The sequence below is a fragment of the Agelaius tricolor genome, unplaced genomic scaffold (assembly GCF_023055355.1).
Source record: "Agelaius tricolor isolate 1412-34295 unplaced genomic scaffold, bAgeTri1.0.p SCAF_26, whole genome shotgun sequence".
NCBI lineage: Eukaryota > Metazoa > Chordata > Aves > Passeriformes > Icteridae > Agelaius > Agelaius tricolor.
The window spans coordinates 6,790,536-6,812,716 of NW_027269286.1; the positions used below are offsets into that span (position 1 = coordinate 6,790,536).

A 22,181-nucleotide genomic window follows, 5' to 3' on the forward strand; every position below is an offset into this window, starting at 1 on the left:
GCTAACCTTACTAAATAGCCCATTGCAATGAGCACAAAATTGAAGAAATAGAGGGAAAAATCTCAGAACAGGGGAGGATTGTCCTAAGCAGCAAATAGTGAGCACACAAAGACTTTTGAAAGTCAGGAAATAGCAGCTGTGCACATTTTATAGCATATAGGCAATGTATTACATTGCATCTTGCATATTGGCCAGCCCCATATTTTTGCAGCTCAGGAGCCATTAACTGGGGACCAGGTGGCACTGTGCACAATTTGCATTTTTGTTATTTTCCTCACAATGGACTTGTGACTGACCCTCTGCAAGGAAGTGATTTATTGGTGAAAAGGTGGAAGGAGCCCATCGTTCCTATTCTGTGGAAAGGTTCTGAAGCAGCAGAGACTTTGGGAAGGTCACTACTCTGGATGTTGCAAGGGGCTATAAACTCATGAATCCTTCAAAATCCTGAAACAGGTCAAAAGAGCCTGTGGATAAAGTATAGACACAGACAGTCCAGACAATATTGCTGTCTTTTCCTCTTTCCCTCTCCTTCATCTCTTTCCCTACATTTATTTTGATTTTTCTCTTCACATTTTCCCTTCTTTGCTATTTTTCTGTTTTCTACCATTTCAATTTTCATCCCCACATGTTTCTGCTGCAATAGCAATAGGGTTTTCCACATGGAAGAGAAGCTGATTGTGGATGGAGACTAAGATTAGTCACTTTTTTTCTGGCTTAGCTTCTTATACATGCAGCTGTCAGGCATTAAAAACTGACAAGCCATCATCAGATTCCCTCAACATTAAGCCCTGAATTTTCCAGATCACTCTAGGGCTTGTCTGTCAGGTATTTTTTTGCAGACATGTTCTAAGATGAAATTAAATAGATTCACCATGGACAGGTAGTGCCTGAAACCCCTCTGAGGTAAAAATAAGACTGGTGGCTATCCATAAGCAGAAACAGTATTAGAAATAACAATAATGTTGTAGATTTCTTAAAACAACAGGGTTGAAATTGCATCTCTGGGGGAGAGTGGCATCCATTGTAGTAATGCTTTGTCATATTATTATTATTATTTGTTATTCTCTCCTATTATTTGCATTGCATTAGAAGCTCTAAACAAGATTGAGGTCCTGTTGTGCCAAGCGCTGCAGCAATAAAGGATGAACCAGGATTCACCCCATGATTTGCTTGTAAAAAGAGAAGGTGTTTTTTTTTAATTTAGTCTTTGTCATGTATATTGCTCTAAATACAGTGTTTGTCAAGTGATTTTTGTGGGCAGGGATCAAGAGGAGTAGAGATTTGCTTTTAGTGTTTTCAGCTACAGCATAACTGGCTCTGAAGAACGGCATCTAAAGTTTTGGGATCGTCTGCTATAAACTATTCTTCTGTGCAGACACTGTGCCTTCTTCAAAAAAGCAAGTACAATAATACAGCCCTAAAGCTTTGTCAGTGATATATGTCTCATAGATGCAATTTTCAAGTGGCAAGTGTTTTGATGATGCTACAAGGGCTTTGTTTATGAAGTGGGTCTGGCAGACACTGTAGAGTTCACATAAATTATAACTTCATTGATTATTAATGAGAAACATTCATCTGGATTCCCCCTCACCCTCTGTTTTGTCAAAACTCCCTTAGAGACTTGCATTTGCTACAGACCAGGCTCTATTTCATAGCATGTAGCTCTTGCTGAGTGGTGTTAACAGGGATTCCCTGGCCAACTGAGGAAGCCAGAGGTCAAGAAGCTGATTTCCTGGCCCTTCTCAGCTCACTCCTTTCCACTCCTCCAAACACACACCTTCACATCTGCACACACACACATAAACACAAACATTGATCCTTCCCCCTTACTCCTGTTCCTGCAGGAGTCCTGTGCTCACATGGTCCTTCCTTGGCTGTGTTCCTGCAGCATGTCTGTAGGGGCATCTGCCCACGTCTTCAGCACTCAGTTCTTCAACAACCCAGGACTAGAGGAGCGCCTACAAAGACATCTCTGCCCTTCCACTTACCTGCTCATGGTTTTAAAAGGGGCCAAAATCAGAGGTTCCATATCCATATTCCTTTGTAGTAGTTCCACAGAGACAAAGGTCACTTTGCCAAACACATAGCAAACTATAAAAGCAGAAATGAAAGCTGGAATCTTGTGGATAAGGTGAATAAGGGATTCATGATTTCTCAGGATGGAAGATCTAGAAGGTGCACCTGGAACTGCCAAATACCTTGTTGTAGCAAAGAAAAGGAAGCACAATTCCCAACTCAGTTGCTACTCACTAGCACACTGTGAAAGCCACAGATACAAAGAGGTTCCAATGGATTCAAAATATAAGTAGGTACATAGCAGGATTTAGTAAAAAGGTATAAATCATGTTATGTGGAATAGATGCCTGCTAGAAAGCATAGTTCAGTTATGACCTCTTCACTGAAAATGTATAAGCACTCAGTGTACATAAGCTAAGAATATTTTGCTCTTTACCTGCTTGTTTCTTATTCTGGTGCCTCAGGCTTCTGCTACTGGCCGCAGTCAGATGGTCCTTGCTGTGAGACAGGATGATAGTGGCTAAGCTGGTCAAATGGAGGAGCTGTCAGATGTTTTTTACCCCACTTTTGTTTATTGCTATGTGCTTAGAAGTTTACCAGACAATCCAGCATCTGTTTTAGAGACAGGCAAGTCTAGACATTTAATGATGTCTCAACTGGTCATGGAAATGTGTTCAAAGATGCTGATGAGAGAAGCCCTAAATATTGACCAACAAGTCACATCCACCAAAAGCTTTGTGAAACCCAGAAGATGTTAGGAATTGAATGACCAGGGAAAACAGTGATCCAGCTTTGATTTCTGGCTGGCAGCTGAATATTCATTCTTAATTGCTCCTAGGGAAAATATTAGATTGTGATGATAATAAAGGCACTGGCAGACTGCTGAGTTTTGAGGGAGAATTTTAGATAAAATGCAAGTTTTTAGAGTAACTCTTCCTTACTCTAAAAAGTCACTTTCTTTATTTCAAATAAAAAATAGGAGCAATTTATTTTCTAGTGACAGTATATATGTGTATGTACACATATATGTATGCTGTATGTAGGTATGTATATAAGTATTTGTTATTAGGGAGGCAGATTCTCTGTTAGATGTGCTCTTTTTCAGGAAAATTTTAATTTCAACTTTTAGAAATCAACTCAATATTCAGTCTCAAAATACTCAGCAATGATATTTCTGAAGTGCACAATCAAATATCTGGTCTCCAGATCTTGTTTTTTCCCTCCACAGAAAACAAACTTTAAGAAGCATCTTAATACATTTACTGACAGCTGCTTCCAGGACTGTCCTGGTGCTTTCTGTTCATGTTGGCATTCCCTAGCAGAAAACAGACTATTTTTGTAGGTGTAAAATTATCACTCCCAGGCCATGGGAACCATTTCAGCATTTACTATTTTTGTTAGTTGCTTTGTGCTCAGATCATTGTTTTCTTGCTCACCATTTCTCTGTGTGTTTGACCAGGAGGTCTGAGCCACATAGCTGATGATGTCCATGGTGGAAACCTTCCATGTTTCCTTCCCCTGTTTTGTGGATGTTCTTATGCATCCAACAGAAATACAACTTGGCAGCGGTCATGAAACTCCACAGAAACAACTGGCAGTTGCAGGCAAAAAAAAAGAAAAAAAAAAAGAAAAAAAAAAGAAAAAGACACACCCAAGGGCTAATACTATGAATCTTAGAGGGGATTATACCCTTAAAAATTAATTTTGAGCAGATTAATACCTTGTGGCAAGGGTTGGTGGAAGTGTGGTGGTAACTGAGTACTGGCAATGGAGTGCAATACCCAAAAGCAGAGCTGGCAGGAATAAAGATCCTTGTTACCTGAGCACAGCAATAATGGGGCAAAAATATAAAGTGATTCAGACAGCAACTGCTGCCAAAGAAGGAAAGGAGGATGGCTCTACAAGATTGTGTGGCTATTTTTATGGAAAACAAAATTGTTCCAAAATGGACCCTAATAAAAGAAATTGTTTTACACTACTTGCTGTGTTAGAATGTAGTTTTCATGAAAGGAATTTTATTGTTCTTCTGGTTTTTTTCAGACTCAGAGATTTCCAGTGAAATGTTTTGTTCTTTTATTCCCCTTGAAAGAAAAAGAAGCTTTAAAAACTACTCCACATGTTCAAGGTTTTTCTTATTGTCTCTCTGACTGCCAATTCCAAATATTTGCTTTCCAGAGGTTTTTATTGTTCTCCACCATGCCAATTTCTTATCAGATGAAACAGGAATTAACTTATTTTGCCTAATTTAGGCCTCTCCATTTCAAAATATTTTCTCTTCAAAATATTGATGTTAAATACTTTTATTTTCCTATGCAAATGTGTGAATGTTCAAGCCTTTTGCACAGTATGCACAAGGACTCTAACTTGATCAACATGTGCTATTCCATTCCTAAAGTTCGTTATGATCTCTGTTTACTTTCCATTTTAATGATTTCATTTATTAATTCCTTATTAACATTTTTAAATGAAAATGTTGTCTCTTCTTCTGGATTGGTTTTATAATTTATAAACCCTTATCTAATTGCATAAATATAAATAGATCCCTTTAAAAAGAATGCCATGATTACTGAAAACATAAAATATTGCTTTTTTAACTCTTCAGGTGCACTGCTTATAAATGTAATATATCTTTTTGTTTGATGTAACATATTAAAGTCTACAGTATTTTAATAATCATATCTTTAAGGGGATCTGTTAAAAAAATCATATGTGGGCAGGACTGATTCCTATTTTTTGAAATCCTTGCATAACTGTTATAATTTTCTTTCATGCTGAAGACCAACAATCTCACCAGTTAGTTCAACAGGAGTTGCCTCCAGTGCTAAGTTTGGTGTCCTGGCCCTGCTCCAGATAGGCATTTTGCCAGAACGTGGAGCAGACTGCAGTGGTGGTGCTGATGGATGATCATCTCTTATTTCTAGACAAGAGCTATATATCCAACTTCTATTATTGCACCACTCAATAGCATTAATATAGTTAAACTTGGGATTCTTCTAGATCCTATCACAGATGTGGCAAATTTATTGACTTTCTTTTCCGGTGACTTTATCATTCTTTTTTCTCTGCACCTCAGAGTCCAGACCAGTATTTCCTCTGGACACTCCATCTATAGTGTCTTGTCATGGTTTGTCAGCAATATCCAGGTGGCATGCATCAGCTTCTCTGGAGATGCAAGCATCACCAGTCTCTTCTGGTTTCCAAACAAGAGCTTCACTCTTTAGAAATCCATCTGGATTTTCCATCGCTGCTATGCATAATAATAGTTTTTAGTTTTCAGAGAATGATTTTCTTTTCCAGGATGTTTGAGAGTTGATGCCTGTGCATCCTCTCAGTGCTCATGCTATGGATGAAAGCATTTCATTCTCAGTTTAACACACTGGGAAAATGAAGCAACTGATTCAAGAGGACAGAGAATTTAAACCTGGTCAGGGTTAATATCTGTTCGTGCCTTCAGTAGTCTTGCTATTGACCTTAGCAGGGCTTGGATTAGTGCCTGCAAGATGTGGAATTAGATTTCAAGAATTATTGACTGAGTCCTCTTCAGTATACCTCAGCACTATCACCTTCTGAAGGCACAGAGTCCCGGCACTCCTAGAAGGACATTCCATGAGTGTTGGACCCCAGCACTTTGCTCATGCTCCTGTCGATTGATTCTAGTTGTAAAAGAAACTGATGACAAAGCCATGTACTTATTTAACACAGGCAAAGTTACTTACAAAGTCACATCTACTTGGATGTGCCAGGAATGAGTGGCAAATAATTTTCTTCTGCTTAATTCACAAACCTGTTCTGATTAACATGCAGCCTAAAAACTCTCCTCCCCATGCCCAGATTTGCAGTGTTTGTGGACATGAGTTTCCCTGTGGCCATCTCCCTTAGATTTGTTTTTCTCTGTGTCTGCAGCACTGCCAAAGGAAAATTCAGAGAACTGTACCTTATTGAAACCTGCCGTCTTTGCTCTGGGTGAGAACACGTGCCTGTGGTTTGGGCAGAGTTTGCTGTTATTTCATGTCACTAGCCCTGGAGAAAAGCTGAAATGTATCTGGTGGTTGTCTTAAGGACAGAACAGCAAAAGCTAAATACACCTTGTGGTAGCACTTGACAGATGATGGCCTTTTTCCTTGGCTGTGACATGGGGCCTGAAAGGTACTTATGGGACAGGGAGAACTTGGCCTTCTGTCCATCATCTTGTGCCTGTGCTTCAGAATGCTGCAGCTCTACTGTGGATATTGGATTCAATATGAAATTTCATACCTGGCTGGGACTGTAGCAGACCCTACACTTGTCCAGAGGGATGGACAAAATGCCTCATTTGGCATCTCCTGATGCCAGGGGAGGACTGGTATGGCACAGTGTGTTGTGTGCTAGCGTGGTGACCTGCTTTGCATGCCACTGAGCTCTGTGGGATGTTTTAGCAGGGAGTAACAAAGATGGAGGTCCACCCACAGCCAGAGAGTGCTGCACAGGGTCGTCTTCTGTGACTGTCAGAAGCCTGACTTGTGAAACTGAGATTAAGATTATCAGCAGAGCCTAAGGACTTCTTTGAATTATGTGTTAGCCTTTACCTCTAGCTTCATTTCCCAGCATTCACCATGAATATTTAATATATGGCCACCAGTGCATCTTGCAGAATAAATGACAGCCTCCAAGTTTCAAAGCTAAATCTGAAAAGCAATGCATATACATTGATACTGGAAAAAAAAAAAGCATCACACCCAGAGCAAATCCTTTTTCAAAACCCACTTATTAAAAAAAGTAATGTAATATCATGACTTTTCATTAATACTAGTCTTTACTAAGCCTAAAGCAAATCCTTGCTTACTGTGCACTTGCTATGCTTGTTGTACAGGACTGCCTGAAGGTGGTGAAGGCTCACAGTCAGTGCATGAAGAACAGGGAGCGTGCGGCTGAGACAGATATGAGCTCCTTTAGAGTAGTTCTCAGTCCTCAGTTGTCCTTCCTGGAGAATATGATTATGGATGTTTCACAGGAACAATAATGCTAATTTTCAGCCCCCACAGAGCATTTTACACCTGCAAAGTGCTATAAAAATGTAAGCTAATACTCGCCAGTAAGTGAGTATTGCTGTGCCTGTTTTATAGATGCAGAACTGAAGATACAGAAAGGTCAGAGGCCTGACCCAGGGCCACATAGCTTCTCAGATGCAGATTTAGGATGAAGGAACTGGTGTCTCTCTGGTCACATTTCTTTAATCATGCTGCCTTCTTAAAATTAACTCAAAGCTCATATACATACACCTATATATATATATGTGTATATGTATGTATAAAATACTTGAGAAGGAGTTGTTTCCCTCTTCCCTCTTTGCTTCTTCAAAATAAACAAGCTCCTGAGCTACCAATCCCCATGTTTACACGTATCATTAAATACTTTCCAGTTGCTAGCCAGAAAACTCAGCCGAAAATCTGTAGAACACCAAAGTAACTCTCTTCTTTTAAATAATTGATGATGCCAAATAGCAGCAGTGTTATGCCAACAAAGAGATCAGTCTCTCAAAATATTTTATTCATTTTGCCTCAAGAAACCCAAAGCCTTGTTTTTAGCGAAAGTGAATTTCAGAAGTTGGCTCTCAATTCCTCTGAAACATCTGCTTATTACAATTCTTGGTGTTAAAGCACTGGTGCTCCCCGGTAAATCTTTCAGCTTTAAGTAATACGTATGGAAGTCTTGGCAAGGAGAGCAGGAAGGAGAAAGAGAAATGCTTGCCAAATATTCATCTTACTTTATGAGGCTGTAGTGGTATATGTTAATAGGACATGTGTTGAGGTGAATCTACTAATCCGATTAAATAACAGGACAAGAAGGAATTAATTCCAAGGTTCAAAAAGACTCCATTCTCTGCAGCTGTAAATTTATATTCCAGGGTAAAATGCTTAGAAGTCTTGGCTAACTAGACATCTATAAAGCAACCAGAAATGGATCTTTCTCTGTATTGTTTGTAAATCAAAGTCACTTATGTGAGAAGGCTATGTTGTGATAAATCTGTCTGACAATTAGATGGAGAGGACATATCAATGTTAAATTATATTCTTTTTATGCTTTGGGCAGAAAGCAATGTAAACACCACAGTAGCATTATGAAAAGAAAATTGCATTCCAGATAATAACAGATATTCATGGTGCATGGTTTTACACGTTAATGTGCTACATTTTACTCAGTCATGTTAATATTTTAGATTATGTAACATTCCCTTCTTTATGCGTAGTTTATTTTTTTCGCTGAGAATGCAGCTCCCTCCTCCTCATCCCCCTCCCCCTCTTCCTTTCCCTTTCTCTCTCCTTCTCCCTCTCTTCTCCCTATTTCTCTGCCTTTTCCATTTTTCTATTTTTCCTTTTCCCCTTGTCCTAATTCTCACAGTGATGCTTGTGAAACAAACAAGGACAATGGACTTAAAGGGAAACTGTCCATACAAGAAAATTTTAACAGGTAGTTTAAAGATTTATAAGCCAGAATTTTATGTTCTATGCTTACAGATTCAATCTGTGTACCAGGCTTTGATCCAAGCCTTAGCATGATGACTGGAATCACTCCAATTAACCCAATGATACCAGGCATGGGGTTAGTGCCACCACCACCACCAACAGATGTGCCTGTAGTCAAAGAAATAATTCACTGCAAAAGCTGCACACTCTTTCCTCCAAACCCAAGTAAGTCATCTGAAGAAAGAATGTTATTTTCCTAAATACATTGCATGAATATTTTTTATCTAATAACAGTTATGCTTTATAATTACAGGCATGTGTGGTCTTTCCTCCTAAGTCTATTCTGTGTGTAAAGCATGGTATGGTATAAGTGTATCCTTATTCACCTCTGTAAGGTCACATAAAAAACTGTGAAGCTTGTACAAAAAAGAAAAAAACTTAAAGAAAAGTAACAGCCTGAAGATCTACACTTCTCATAGTATATACCTGTCTTTCCTGTAGATCAGGATGTCACAAAACATAAAGCTGTTCAAAACATGGTGCTGTTCATCTCTGTGCTCCCATTCAGGTGCCTGTAGTTAGATGGGACCAGTCGAGGCTCATGTCCCTGAACTGGGACTGTAGGGGTGCAGTACCTTGCACCCCAAACTGCCTCTCTACAGTCCCTTTTTGAGGGACATGGAGAGAAAGGGGGCTACAGCTTCTCTCCTGCCATTTTTTCAAAAGGTTCAACATGGCAGATGAGTTCCTTTTTCTTTTAGAAAGCAGGGACCAGGTTCCTTCCTGTTCCTGATGTGACTGTGCAAATGGAAAACTCTTCCCACTCAGATACCAGGCACAAACTCTGATTTTGAGTGTTGACCCCATGAGTTTCAGACCCATGATACCAGTGACTTTCAATATCACTGTGAAATGAAAACATTGAGCAAATATTCAGGTGCTCTGGATTTGCAGTGCATCCAGATCACAGTTTAATCAAACTGGTTATGTATGTGAGTATGTATGTATGTATGTATGTATGTATGTATGTATATATATATATATATATATATATATATATATATATACACTTTAAGGTTGCAACCTCCTTTACTGTGTGAAAGGGCCAAAAATAAGTAATATTAGTGATATTCATTTTTAGAGAATTACTTTCACTGTCTACTAACAAGGTGAAGTGTTATAATAGCTTTTATTTTTTATATGGCTTTCAAAAATTTAATCGTTTTTCCGATATAGGTGTTTATAAATTCTCTCTCTATGTACATGAAGGTAGCATTTTTAGCTACTCCACCTCACGAGCACTTGTAAACAATGAGGTTATCCTTCCCCTGTGCTGCCGTCTGCTCCATTATCTGGCAACAAGACAAAACAGATAACCGGCAGAGTGTTTTCATCATGCTGTCACTTTGTTGTGTTTCCCACTTTTTTTTTTCTATTTGCTGTGCTCCTGTACACTGAGACAGAAATGAAATTATGCTAATACCAGGGAAAGGTGTCCAGTCCAAGCGCACAGGGTGTACACAGCATGGGCTTGCTCACAGCCCACACACATGGTGAGCATGGCGAGTGATGGGTATGAGCCAGAGATGGGGCAGTTCAGGCTTTGAATGCACTGCACTAGAGCCTGAGATCTGTGCTCAGGGTCCAATCAGGTGCAGAAGCTCCTCTGCTTTGAAACTGAATATTTTTATGGATTTTGTGTGGCTGTACAGGGAAGAGAAAGACCATTTTAGGCCGCACTGTCTGTCCTGGTGAACAACCTGCAGTGGCAAGAATAAATGTTTGAAGTACCACCTGAAGCTTGAAAAGGTTTAGATTCAAGTAATCAGTTTTGGATAATCTCTGCACTATTCAATTATTTTGCTTATCCCTTTCTTCTGCCTCTATGTCAGGTAACTGTTGCTGCCCAGAACTGATTAAAGGGATGAGTAGAGCCAATGGATCAAAAGGCGAATTTTGTATTCCAATGTGATTTCTGTTTTGACTTAGATCTTCCACCACCTTCAACAAGAGAGAGACCTCCTGGGTGTAAAACAGTGTTTGTTGGAGGATTACCAGAAAACGCAACGGAGGAAATTATTCAGGAAGTCTTTGAGCAGTGTGGAGATATAACAGCAATTCGGAAAAGCAAGAAGAATTTTTGTCACATCCGTTTTGCAGAGGAGTTCATGGTTGATAAAGCCATTTACCTTTCTGGTACTTCACATTCTTTAATGGATTTTCCTTGCTTCTGATTTGTATTTTGTGATGCTAATGCTTGCTTGTTTTCTTAGCTTTTATCTCGGCAAATCTTTCCTGAACTCAGTGGCTGTAGCATGAAGTGGCAAGGGGCAATTCTGTTACTTCTCCCTGTCTGCCAAGACTCATGCGTGGTGTTTTATGTTACTTACCTGGGAGCAATTTCCAGCCATCCCACAACAATGCAACAGATCCTGAAATTCACTACAGAACAATCTTATTTTCCATTTACACAGGTTTATATAGTTTTGCTCACAGGTTGTGGAAAGAGGAGGGCACCAGGCCAGGAACTCTGCTGTTTTCCAGTGCCAATTTTTCTGATAGGCTGGCAATTTCACTGGCATATTTTTATAGATTTGTGGTGCAGCCTGAATAAAGTCTGTCTTTATGCATGTATGTATTCAGCTACTGCATGGGTTAGATTCTGAGCCCCATCTGTAGGCTACGTCTGTTGCCTCCCATGACAATGAGTGCTGCAGAAATTACAGTTTGTAAAATTTCAGAATCTCTTCATTTTCCAACAAAGGAACAGACAAAAAGAAAACCCAAAACAGAACAAAAAAACAAGGAAACAATCCCCTCCTCCCCCAATCTCTAATTTACTGGGGAAAAAAATTAAGAAAAAAAAGATGAAAAACAAGTCTGCTTTTTTGGCTTCTGTGACTGTCAGTGTCCTCTTAAGGTTAATTTCCATCATTTGAGGATTGACTTGCTGAACAAGTCCTTTTTCACCTTACTAAGTTGGCTCACATGCACTGTATGTATTTGTCTGCACTCCACAGGCTGTTTCATCCATATTTTTGGGTCCTGGAGAGACTCAAAAGCACTGTTTTCACTGACAATTTTAGTGTAACACTTTCAACCCATATACAATGTATTCTTGAATAAACAACGTCCAGGCAGTGCTCCTTGGCTAAGACAAGCTGACAAAGACCGGCTTACTTACACAAACTCTGTGTTAGGTGACCTCAAAGCACCCACTGGGACCATCCTTTTGAGCCTGAGAGAGAGTTAACAACCCAGGACTCTTCTCTGAGCTCCCACCCTGACCATCTTCTGTTTAGCAATAAGGACAGAACCTCAATATCCTGTAGGTGTCCATGGGAAGCTCCCCCAGCTGGAAACAAGCTGTCTCTCAAATCACCATCAACTATATAGAAAGAAAGAGAAAGAAAGAGAGAAAGAGAAATAGAGAAAGAAAGAGAGAGAAAGGAAATAAGGAAAGGAAAGGAAAGGAAAGGAAAGGAAAGGAAAGGAAAGGAAAGGAAAGGAAAGGAAAAAGGAAAGGTCTCAACTTTTGAAATATTTCATCAGGAAAAACTCCTTTGTTTCTCAAAGGTTTTCCTCAGGGTTTTTAGGTTGTTTGAGGTTTATTTTCCTAACTTGGCTGCTTGCTTTAATTAGCTGTTTGAAGAACTACAGAAAATCATGAATGTTATGGGGTCTATGTAAAGATTTCTTTGAAATGCTGCTATATTTTCAGGCTTATGCCAGATCTTTATTCCACTCCAGATTTTTCTTCCTTTCTTTTTTTTTTTTTTAATTTAATTTTCACTTCAGTTCTTTCAGCCCCTCCTCACCCATCCTCTCTTCCTGATTTCCATGCTTCTCATTTATTTGTTTATTTGTGTTACTTCCAAAATGCTCTAGATCATTGCAGCAGATTAGAGGCATCACAAGCAGTAGCACATTTACCAGCTTCCAGCTTCTGTTTAGGGGACCCTAGTAACAGAACAGAAGAGGGGCACACCAGATTCGGTTTGAACTGGTATTACTGTATTGTGATAAAGAAAATAGTGGCAAAAAAGAGAGCAAAGAAAAGCTCAGAAATATACGGGCTGCCACCTTGGGCCAGAAGCAGTGTTCCTCTAGCTCAGTTTCATGCTTCTCAGCAGCACCAGAGTGCTCACTCAGAAGACAGGACATTAGTAGAAATGGAGGTGAAAGATTCCTTTCCTCATGCTTCCTCATTCTGAATTTTTTGCAAATTTCATTCCAAGTTCCTGGTGCATCATTCCTTCTTCTGTTTCCTTCCGTCACAGTCACGCTGCTGCCTGTGCTTCCTCTTACGTCTGCTCCACAGCCTCCCTTCCCATCCATTTTTTCCTCCACAGCTCTTCATTCTTCCAAAGTGTTGTAGCTATTGTCTCCAGCCAGACAAGGGAAAGAACCAGTGCAACTGACAGGGATGAGAAAGAAATGCAGGAGCACTCTGTAGGCGAGTTCCACTTCTTTTTACCAAGGCTGCTGAACTGTGCAGATGACACATGAAGCACTGACTGTCCCCCACCACTCACAGGGAAGGGTGGCACTAGGCAGTGGCATGTTTTTCTTGTACTGAAATCCAGAGTGGGGGGTTTACCAGTCTTTATTCCATTCTCAAACTTAATATATTCTGAAATAGGGGAACAAGGCATATTTTTGAGGCATTTTATTTTCCCTGTAAGAGACAAAAGAGATGTACAAATATAATATGTGTGTTATATTAGGGGAAAGTCATGCCTTTGATATTTCTGGTATAATGACAATTTTGTCTACCTAATCAGTTTTATCTATCTACCCCATCTAATCTCATCAAGTTTTGCATTTATCCCATGCTTATCATCAGAATAGAGCAAGTGATTACAAAATCCATCAAGCAGTTTAATCACTGGGTTTTTTTTTTTCCCCTTTGTACACCCAAGTAAACGTGTATGAAAAGGGAGACTGGAAGATGGGTAGAAGACTATGATAAGAATGTCGACTTGAGGAAGTCTAGGTTTCATTTAACCTTTAAAGATGTATTTTGATCCCCCAAGGAAAAGACTTTCCAAAATCATCATACCAGTCCATGAGAAAGCTCTTTCTCAAAACTGTATGTACTTTACTCTTTTGGCTGAAAACTTGGTAACTCCTGCAAATATTGATGGTCCCAGAGTTGAATATATGGGACAAACAGGTGTCTGGAGACAGACCTGTTTATACCCCAAAAGTCCATGTGCGCATTTTTTTTGTGCTGATATTTCCCCCCGTGGGTTTCCTTTCAGTACCATTTACTTGTTTCATTTTAAGTTCTCTCTGATCACCATTAACACTCTGATCTAGATCCCCAGTTAGCCCTCAGCTATTGGCTGGTGTCCAGTATAGCAACACTCAAAGGTAAGTCAAGCCATGGAGTTTGCACTAGACCTGTGATATGAAAATACTGTTTGATTTTTATTTGGCACTTTCATTAACTTTTCCTGTTTCTGCTCCTTTAAAGTGAGGATCTTGGCAAGTTCCCAAAACCTTTTCGTCTTCCACTGTGTGCAAACCTGAAATTAAAAATGACAAGCCAGGCACAAAGTTAATGCTAGCTGCAGCCCTGAGCAATGAAATGGGGAAAAAAATTCATTGCCCATGCATGAAGGGGAGGCAGTGCCAGGTGTTTCTCTTATACATTCAAACACCCTCAAACATCAATAGGGAGACATGATATTGAAAAAACCAAGCCTCCCAGCTGCCTTGAGGCTCAAAATTTCCAGCACAGGTGGGTGCCTGAGGATCTCATGTACAAAATAGAGCCTACCAGTTGTGCATGCAGAGTCTTTCTGGTTATCAAACCATCAAGGAGTCTGTTCTTCACTGGCCAAGTCATTGGTCCTATAGTGTCCCAGTATATGAAGGTGCAAGAAACCATCCTTAAGGCATTTGTTGTTCTTGTTAAGGGAAAGATGCCAAACTGTGACCATTCTGATCTGACTTTGAAGCTAACCCTGCTCTGGACTAGGTGATTTCTAAGGTCCCTTCTTAGCTAGGTTATTCTATCTTTCTGTGCTGGTGGAAATCACGGCTGGCTGACCACCTTCAGTCTTTAGAGTTAAATGAGCAGTCACATTTTTTTAGCGTGATTCATGGTAAATTTCCAAAATCTGTTAATATGGTTTCCCAAAGGGAACCATTTGTCCAGTGCTACTGCAATGTACGCTGTTCAGGTTTTTTTTCCCATTTACTTCAAAAGTGAGGGCCACTTTAATGCAACTCAGCTTTGCACACAAAACCTATAGATGCACAGTCCTTTTCATTAGCTCTTTATTCAGCTTATGTGAGGGGCCTTGAAGTCCACAAGGGTTTTGCCTCCCGCCGTGCTGTGTTTCTGTCTCTGCCCATAAATATTGTGCTCCCGCCAATGGAGGCAAAAGACAGCGGGGGGAGAGGAAGAGAGATTGAGTCTTCCTGGAAAGTGCAGCCCAGCTGGGAGATCTAATTTTAGGTTCACAAGACCTGGCACCTTGGCAGTGTCCTTTGCATTGCTGATAATGCTGTTCTGGCACAGAGCAAGCAGTGTGTGAGGAATGCAGCTGGCATGCCAAACTGGCGGGGAGCAGGGGGCTAACATTTGTCACAGTTATCACGGTAGCTGCACCAGTGACCCCTTTTGGCTGACTCCTTTGTGCCTACACCTCTGTGGATAAAACCATATAATTACACCCTCATTAGTTCAGAGCCCAGTTCTGAAAGGTCACCCATGCTCTTCTTCTGTTATTTCACACTGAATAGGTTGTATCTGTAACTCTTCCCTTCCACGCCTTGGGACTAGAGCTACGTATATGGCCACAAAAAGCTTTTGGGGTAAAAGAGTGGTGTTTTCTTCTCTAAGTTAGAGAAAGCAAAGCCAAGAGGAATTTAAAATAATAAACTGTCCCTTCCTTTGCCACTCCTACAAGATCCAGTTTTACTTCGCCCCAAGCTCCTGAATCTTGGAGATCAGATTTGATAGGTTCCACTGGCAGGAAACTACCAAAACCATTCCTTGGTAAGGCAGTTTTTTATGCCTTCTGGTTTTGAAGGACCTCTGAAACACTTAGCTCAAGTTTTTCATCTAGGTTTTCACTCCTTGCTGGACAATGAAAGTAATATCTTTTCCTGACCTGCAGACTCCTTAGCTGAACTCCATAGGTGTTTGAAAGGAAAACGTCAAATCAAAAGGCTCCCGGATTATTTTTTATTTGAAGGATCACTACATATATGGATATTTAATGTCTTTGAAGGTATTGTCTCACGTGTGCTGTAGTACAGACAATCCCTTGTATTCATACAGCAGGATGTTTTTCCAGTAGTAAAACAAAGTATGCCTAGATATACATTTCTTCAAGGATGTGCTTAATCTACTACACAATTCTTAGCTTTGCTGTTCCTAGAGGAAGCTCAGAACTGAGTTTTAATTGTGGTGGTGAGGTGCTAAAGCTCTTAAAACCACAGGCAAACCAAAAGACTGGAAAGTATGTTCTCTCGGATTGCAGATCAAAAGCAGCAAACACCATTTTTACTGACATTTTGAATAGAAGCTTCCTCTCCCTGGAGTTATTATGCAGTGGTTGCAGTAGTGTGCATTTCTGAAGAGCTTCCTGTGTGCCAACTCAGCACAGAATTCATCTCTGCAACATCCTGTCATTTGAGAAATCTCTGCTGGGCTGTTGCATGTTGGCATGGAGAAATTAGAGCTATCTTGTGTAGACTGATTAATTTTACCCACATTTGAAGGCTCTGTTTGAAGCCTTCTACATAGTATTTTCTCACACGTTCTCAGAGATGGCATTTTAAAAGTTAGACAAACTGCTCTCTGTACATATTTGTGCCTTAGAAATAAAACTTGGAAAAAAGACAGGTGCCCAAATACAGCCACAAAAAGCTCCTCTTATAGCTTTGGCATGATTTTTTTTGGACCTCTGACTGTAGTCAACAGTTTTAGTTCAGACCATGACTCTTTAGTACTGCTGTGTAGCGCTTAACTGAAAGTTTTGCAGTGTGCTAACTTTAGAATATGATACATGGACCAAATTACGAATATGCAGAGTATCCCTAAAGATAAGGCACAACAGGTTTCATTATTTGTCCTGAAAGGAGTCTTGCAAATGCCTAATGAATCTGTCCCTACTTTAGAAATTACTTTAAGGAATGATGAACTCAATTAATTTGTAGGTGTTTTATATTTGCTGCTAGATTATTTTCACTGGGGAATTTGAAAATAATGGTTGCAATTGAAAAGTCTCAAAATTTGAGATCTAGCTTCACTGTAGTTATGGAACCATCTTCTTTGTGGCACAGGAGTTTATGTAGCACAATTTCCACATTGACCTGTAGTCATGGATTTTAGAAAATTCAGCCTTTCCCCATACTTCCAATTCCTTTGGCAGGGTGGAGAAAAACACTAGACTGAACATGATCTCAGCGGGATCAGTGGAAGAAGGACTCCCCATTCAGACAAAAACAGATCTATTTTAAATAATTGGTTTTTGTTTATCTGACTTCTCTGCTTTTAAAAGTTGGAAGCATCATATGGAAAAATGACATATTTTGAGAGATTTCTAAACAGAAATGTAGGTTCCATACCTTAGGGTTGACTTTTCAGTTCATCTACTATGGTGATAGGTGGTGCAGGAAATGGTGAAGAAAAATGAGTGGATGGATTTTTATCTTCTTGTGAAAACATGGTGATTGATAGATATTGCATAGATATGTGTGAATCTGTTAATTTATATTTTTACCTGGCTGCACTTGAAAAGAGGGAAAAAATGAAGAGCAATTTGAGCAAATAAATCCTGCAACAGTTAGTTCTACTTGTTGATTTCAGGTTACCGCATGAGATTAGGATCTAGCACAGACAAAAAGGATTCAGGTCGCCTTCATGTTGATTTTGCTCAGGCAAGAGATGACTTTTATGAATGGGAATGCAAACAAAGAATGCTGGCCAGAGAAGAACGCCACAGACGTAAAATGGAAGAAGACAGACTGCGCCCTCCTTCACCTCCGGCAATAATGCATTATTCTGAACACGAAGCTGCTTTGCTGGCTGAAAAATTGAAAGGTAAGCAGCATTTGCTACTTCTCAGTTTATTATTACTTAAAAGCAGGAGCCATGCAGAGGCCAGAGCAGTGAAGCCAGTTTCACTCTGATGTGTTTCATTACTTGCCCTGTTAGCTTTCCCCCACCGAAATGGCTGTCTTTGCCATTTCTATGCCAGTGGCAATGGCACTCACCCTCCTGCTGGAAATGCATGACATCTGTCTATCTACCTGTGCTTTAACAGCTAAAACACAGCCTTCAGAATGCTACAGATGGGGGTTTTTTTCTGTTAAGTTGCTGCCATCATATATCTTGGAAATACTCTCACAGTAAGAAAACCTGTTGCAAGCATCCTTCTTCACATGAAAGGCCTTATTCTTAAAATTACTTTAATCCTCGACATATAGGTTACTCCATCACATGCACTTGACTGTCCCTGGAATTCAAATTGCTCTCATGAGCTGACATAACTTATCTCTGACACGCACCATCCCTTCTTTCACTCCCTCTTTAGGGTTAGAATTACTTGTGCAGCATAGTGTCATGTTTTGGTATGTGTTTGCTTCCTTGTTTGTTTTTTTCTAGGTACATTTACTGAGTTAATATTTTTCAAGGGTGCACTTCAAGGATTCATTTTATTTTAATAGCTAACATAAACAGTAAGAAGCAAAGAAATAAAGTTATTCATGGTAACAAAATTTAAAAGAAATATCTAGCAAACAACTCTTCACACTGCTTAGAGTTGTATTTATTTTCATCAAGTGTTTAGCAGCTGTGTTTGGCATTCTTTCCCCTATGATGGCCAAGCACATTGCTTAACTGTGTGCCAGGTCACAAGAAGCTGTGATTCTTGCCACTATTTCAGAATTAATGAGATTAGGCTTAGGCTATCTAGCTGTCATCACACTGGTCTCTGTTCTAACTATGAAGAATGTTTGGGGAGCCGAAGAAGGACAGTGCAAAGTGTTTCATCCTTGGAGCGTGGAGCAGAGATGCACCCTGCTGTCTCTCTGAGTACTGCATTGGTTGCTGTTAGTTGTTGCTACTACCTCAGTCAGTTACTAGTTTGGCTGATTCTCATCCCCACCAGATGCACTTCTCCATAAAATAATTCATCAATCTGTCTGGTAGATTGGTGAAATGACCCAGATGGGTTTATAGACCAGGAGAAAAGAGGCCCTAATACAAGAAATTTTAATTCATACCTAGCTTCCAGTCCAGTTTTAGATCCATCTGGTTTTAGTTGAATATTTTAGGAGTTAATCTTTTGTAGGAAAGTTTTCTTTATGTAGTAAGGCCTACAGGTTTCCTGAACTAAACCAGAAAATGCAAGACGTCTGGACAATTTCTTCCATATGGTTAGTCATTGCTTGGGGCAACTGAATGTGGGTTTTTGCAAGATGTTTAAGATGACTATATTTAGAAGGATTTTTCTTTTCATTATGGGAAGTTTCCATACTTAATTAAAATCTACTCCTAGCAAATCTACTCTTTGGTTCTCCTAAGGGAAATTTAACCAGAACTTGACATATATGCTCAAGTTTAATATGAAAATTTTTTAGCACAATATATACCAATACTATGTGCATAACTGTTTCTCCAGAAATAAACTTTCAGCAATGTACATCACTTAAATTAAAAAAACTAAGGTAAGTTTATTTTTTTATTGGTTGAAAATCCTTAAAATCCAACAAAATAATATATTGCAATTTTAAAAGTTCTGCTAATTAACAGTTGCCTTGCTGTGATTGTTGTGAGATTAAAGACACCAGCCGTGGATCTGTACTTATAGGTAAGGGTGGAGAATGCAGAAAAGATCCCTCTCTTGTAAATGGGCACGAGCTGTGCCCTGTTCTAGATAGTAAAGAAAGCAGAATGGGCTTGAGTAGTTACACTGGTCTGCTTTACCTTTCCTATGGCATCACAGCCAGTATCTGTAAAATAGTGGCATTGAAATTTATAGGCTCCCTTGGGCAACATGGAATCACCACATGAGCTTTTTGTGACATCCTAAAAAAAGAAGTAAAGCAACATAAAAGAAAATTCTCTAGCAAGGGCCAGTTCATGTAATAGACTCATATAATCATTAAGGTTGGAAAAGACCTCTAAGATTGAGTCCAGCCATCATCACGCATTCACAATTTAAATGTGGACTTCAGATGAAAGTAGCAAAATGTATATATATGTACACATACACACATAGACATACACATATACACACACACTCACAGATATATGTAAAACTTGGAGTTAAAATCTCAGGTCTCTGTATTATCAGCACATTTGTGCTGCTGCAAAAGCCTGGAGAATTCATCCTAAAGTAAAGAAGGATCACAATATGTCTGCAATTGTCAGGATTTAACTTGAGAGATTGTTTCTTCAGCAGATGCTCTGCAGTTGTTTTCTTAAGGAAGGTCATGACCTTGCTGTGGTGCCCACTTCAAAAGACTCCTGAGCTCTGTTGCCAGCTCATGAGACAGAGCTGCAGGTGCCCAACATGCAGGTTTCAGCTCCTGCAGTGCCTCCAGAAGTTCACAGAGCAACACCAGCTAAAAAGCAAGCCAAAATAACTAAACGTATCTCAACCCAAGATACTGCTTTGCAAAACAGATGTAGATAGCTTGGTCTGAATCCAAGCAACTTTTGTTGTCAAAATAACCTTGGAAATTCCTGACAGCAAGGAAATCTTATGGGGAGTAGAGATGAAGTAGGCTTATCAGCCACTCACCTAATGTGGTCTAGATATTTACTGAGTCTGTAACAGAGGTGACAATATTTTTTTTCACTTTCTACAAACTGCAGCATAAGACTAAGAAATCATTGTTTTGTGTAACAGACTTGGCTGGAAACTCTTGCCCCAGTGTTGTCAGCATATTCCCATTCCTCTGTTGTGCTGAAGTTACCTGGTACAGCAGTGACTGTGGGTGAGAGAGTACAGAGGAACTTTTCTGCCAGTTGGGAACAGAATTTCATTGTAAATTTTCAGCCAGGCAGTCTCTACTGGTGTGGAGTTTCACAGAACAAAGGAACCAGTTCTCCAGTGCCTGGTGACTGGGGCTGGGAATCCACTGCATCTGAGGCCTCATATACATGAGGATTTATAATATACTCTCCATTCCCTGTGGACTACCCTGAATCCCTTCATATCTGCAAAGAACTTGGTTTGAACACTTAATTTTTGCGGGAATTAAAGAAACTATGGACCAGTGCAATTTTTCATCACTTCGCAATTCAGTGTGTAGCAAACAGTGTTTGTTTATGTGTATCTCCCTTTCCCTTTTGCTTTTTTCCTTTTTTTTTATTTATTAGGATCTTCATTACTCCTGCAAATGAAGTCCTTCTTAACTCTCTCCTTGTTGGCAGTATGAACATTTTTTTCCTGCACCATTCATGTCATTAGCCTGAGCCTTAATTTTCAAAATGAAATGAGCTCCAGCATTCCAACAAGATGAGTAATATGAAGAATATGAGATCCTCCATAAATTCACAGAAAATACCTCCATAAATTCACAGACGTGAACTCTGGGAATCCAAGGTCATTTACAATGAAGTGTAAATGTTATTTACCTCCTTCAACAGCCTTTGAAAATAGACCTTGAGTTCTTGTTTTGACAAAACCAGCAGAATATTGTGTCTTCAGCAATTACACTAGAAAAAAGTGACTTTCACTTCTTCTGGTTCATTGCAGCGTTTGTGTGTGTCTTTGAGATTTTAATTCCTCAGTGTTAAATCAGATGTGTTATTACTGCACCGTGGAATGTGTCGGTAGATATTTAGGTTCAAATTTGCATGCTCTGACATCTGTTTTCCTGAGTGCGTTATAAACAGTTAAGTCATGTGGTGCCCAGAACAAGACACAACTGTAGATAGGCTGAACCTTTTAAGTGGAATGCTGCTCTGTCAGGTGCATTGGAACAAAACATTTTAATCTGTCCTTATGACATTTGCGTTTCAAAGCAGGATTTCAAACATTATGGTTTTCTTAATTCAAGCATATCTGTACCTAATGGTATCATCTTCAGAAATCACTTCTTGAAAATAAGATCCTTTAAAATGCTACATATGTCTGATTTGCTGTGGGTAGCTAAATAGTTCTATCACTTAACAAAGGCATCTCTTTATATCTGAATATCTGGTTTTTAAAATATTTTGAGCAAAGGAGACATAAATATCTGAGAGTTAAATACAATACCCTGGAATTTACCTCCCTTTTTAATATAGTGTTTCTTTATGAGCACAGGGAAGTTATTCATACAGTTTTTCATTTTAAGAAATATAATTTAAAAATTGAGAAGCTGCTTCTTTGCCAGGCACTGTATTATCCCCTGAAGAGAGCACAGATTGGAAATTTAAATAAATAGATGGCAGTTACAGTAGAATGAGGGATGTGCCATGCACAAGACTCAGGTAACATCAAGCCTGACAATCTCAACTCTTGCACATGGTTTGAAATATAAACAACATTTAATTGCTTGGGAGACAGGATATTTCACTGAGAAGAAAAATACACTGCTTTCAATATCACCCTGCACTTGGGAGCCAGACTGATGGAGCACTAGAGAGACAGTGCAGTTATGCAGAGAGGCAAGTCTCATCCAGAAAGGCTCAAATTCAGTGCAGAGCTACATCAGATGGGAGGCAAAGTGAGATCCTATGAACAAATCCAGTGAATGCCAGGT

General features: G+C 39.5%; 1 protein-coding gene across 7 annotated transcripts in view; it reads left to right on the plus strand.

Annotated features, from left to right (window-relative positions):
• The window catches only part of ENOX1 (ecto-NOX disulfide-thiol exchanger 1), a 356,085-nt gene that overhangs the window by 247,049 nt on the left and 86,855 nt on the right, over window positions 1-22,181 (plus strand). For all 7 annotated transcript variants that reach the window (XM_071448309.1, XM_071448308.1, XM_071448303.1 and 4 more), the window contains 3 exons: window positions 8,511-8,684; window positions 10,449-10,655; window positions 17,290-17,523. In XM_071448309.1, the coding sequence (XP_071304410.1) occupies window positions 8,511-8,684; window positions 10,449-10,655; window positions 17,290-17,523 (615 nt within the window). The remainder of the gene's footprint in view (window positions 1-8,510; window positions 8,685-10,448; window positions 10,656-17,289; window positions 17,524-22,181) is intronic.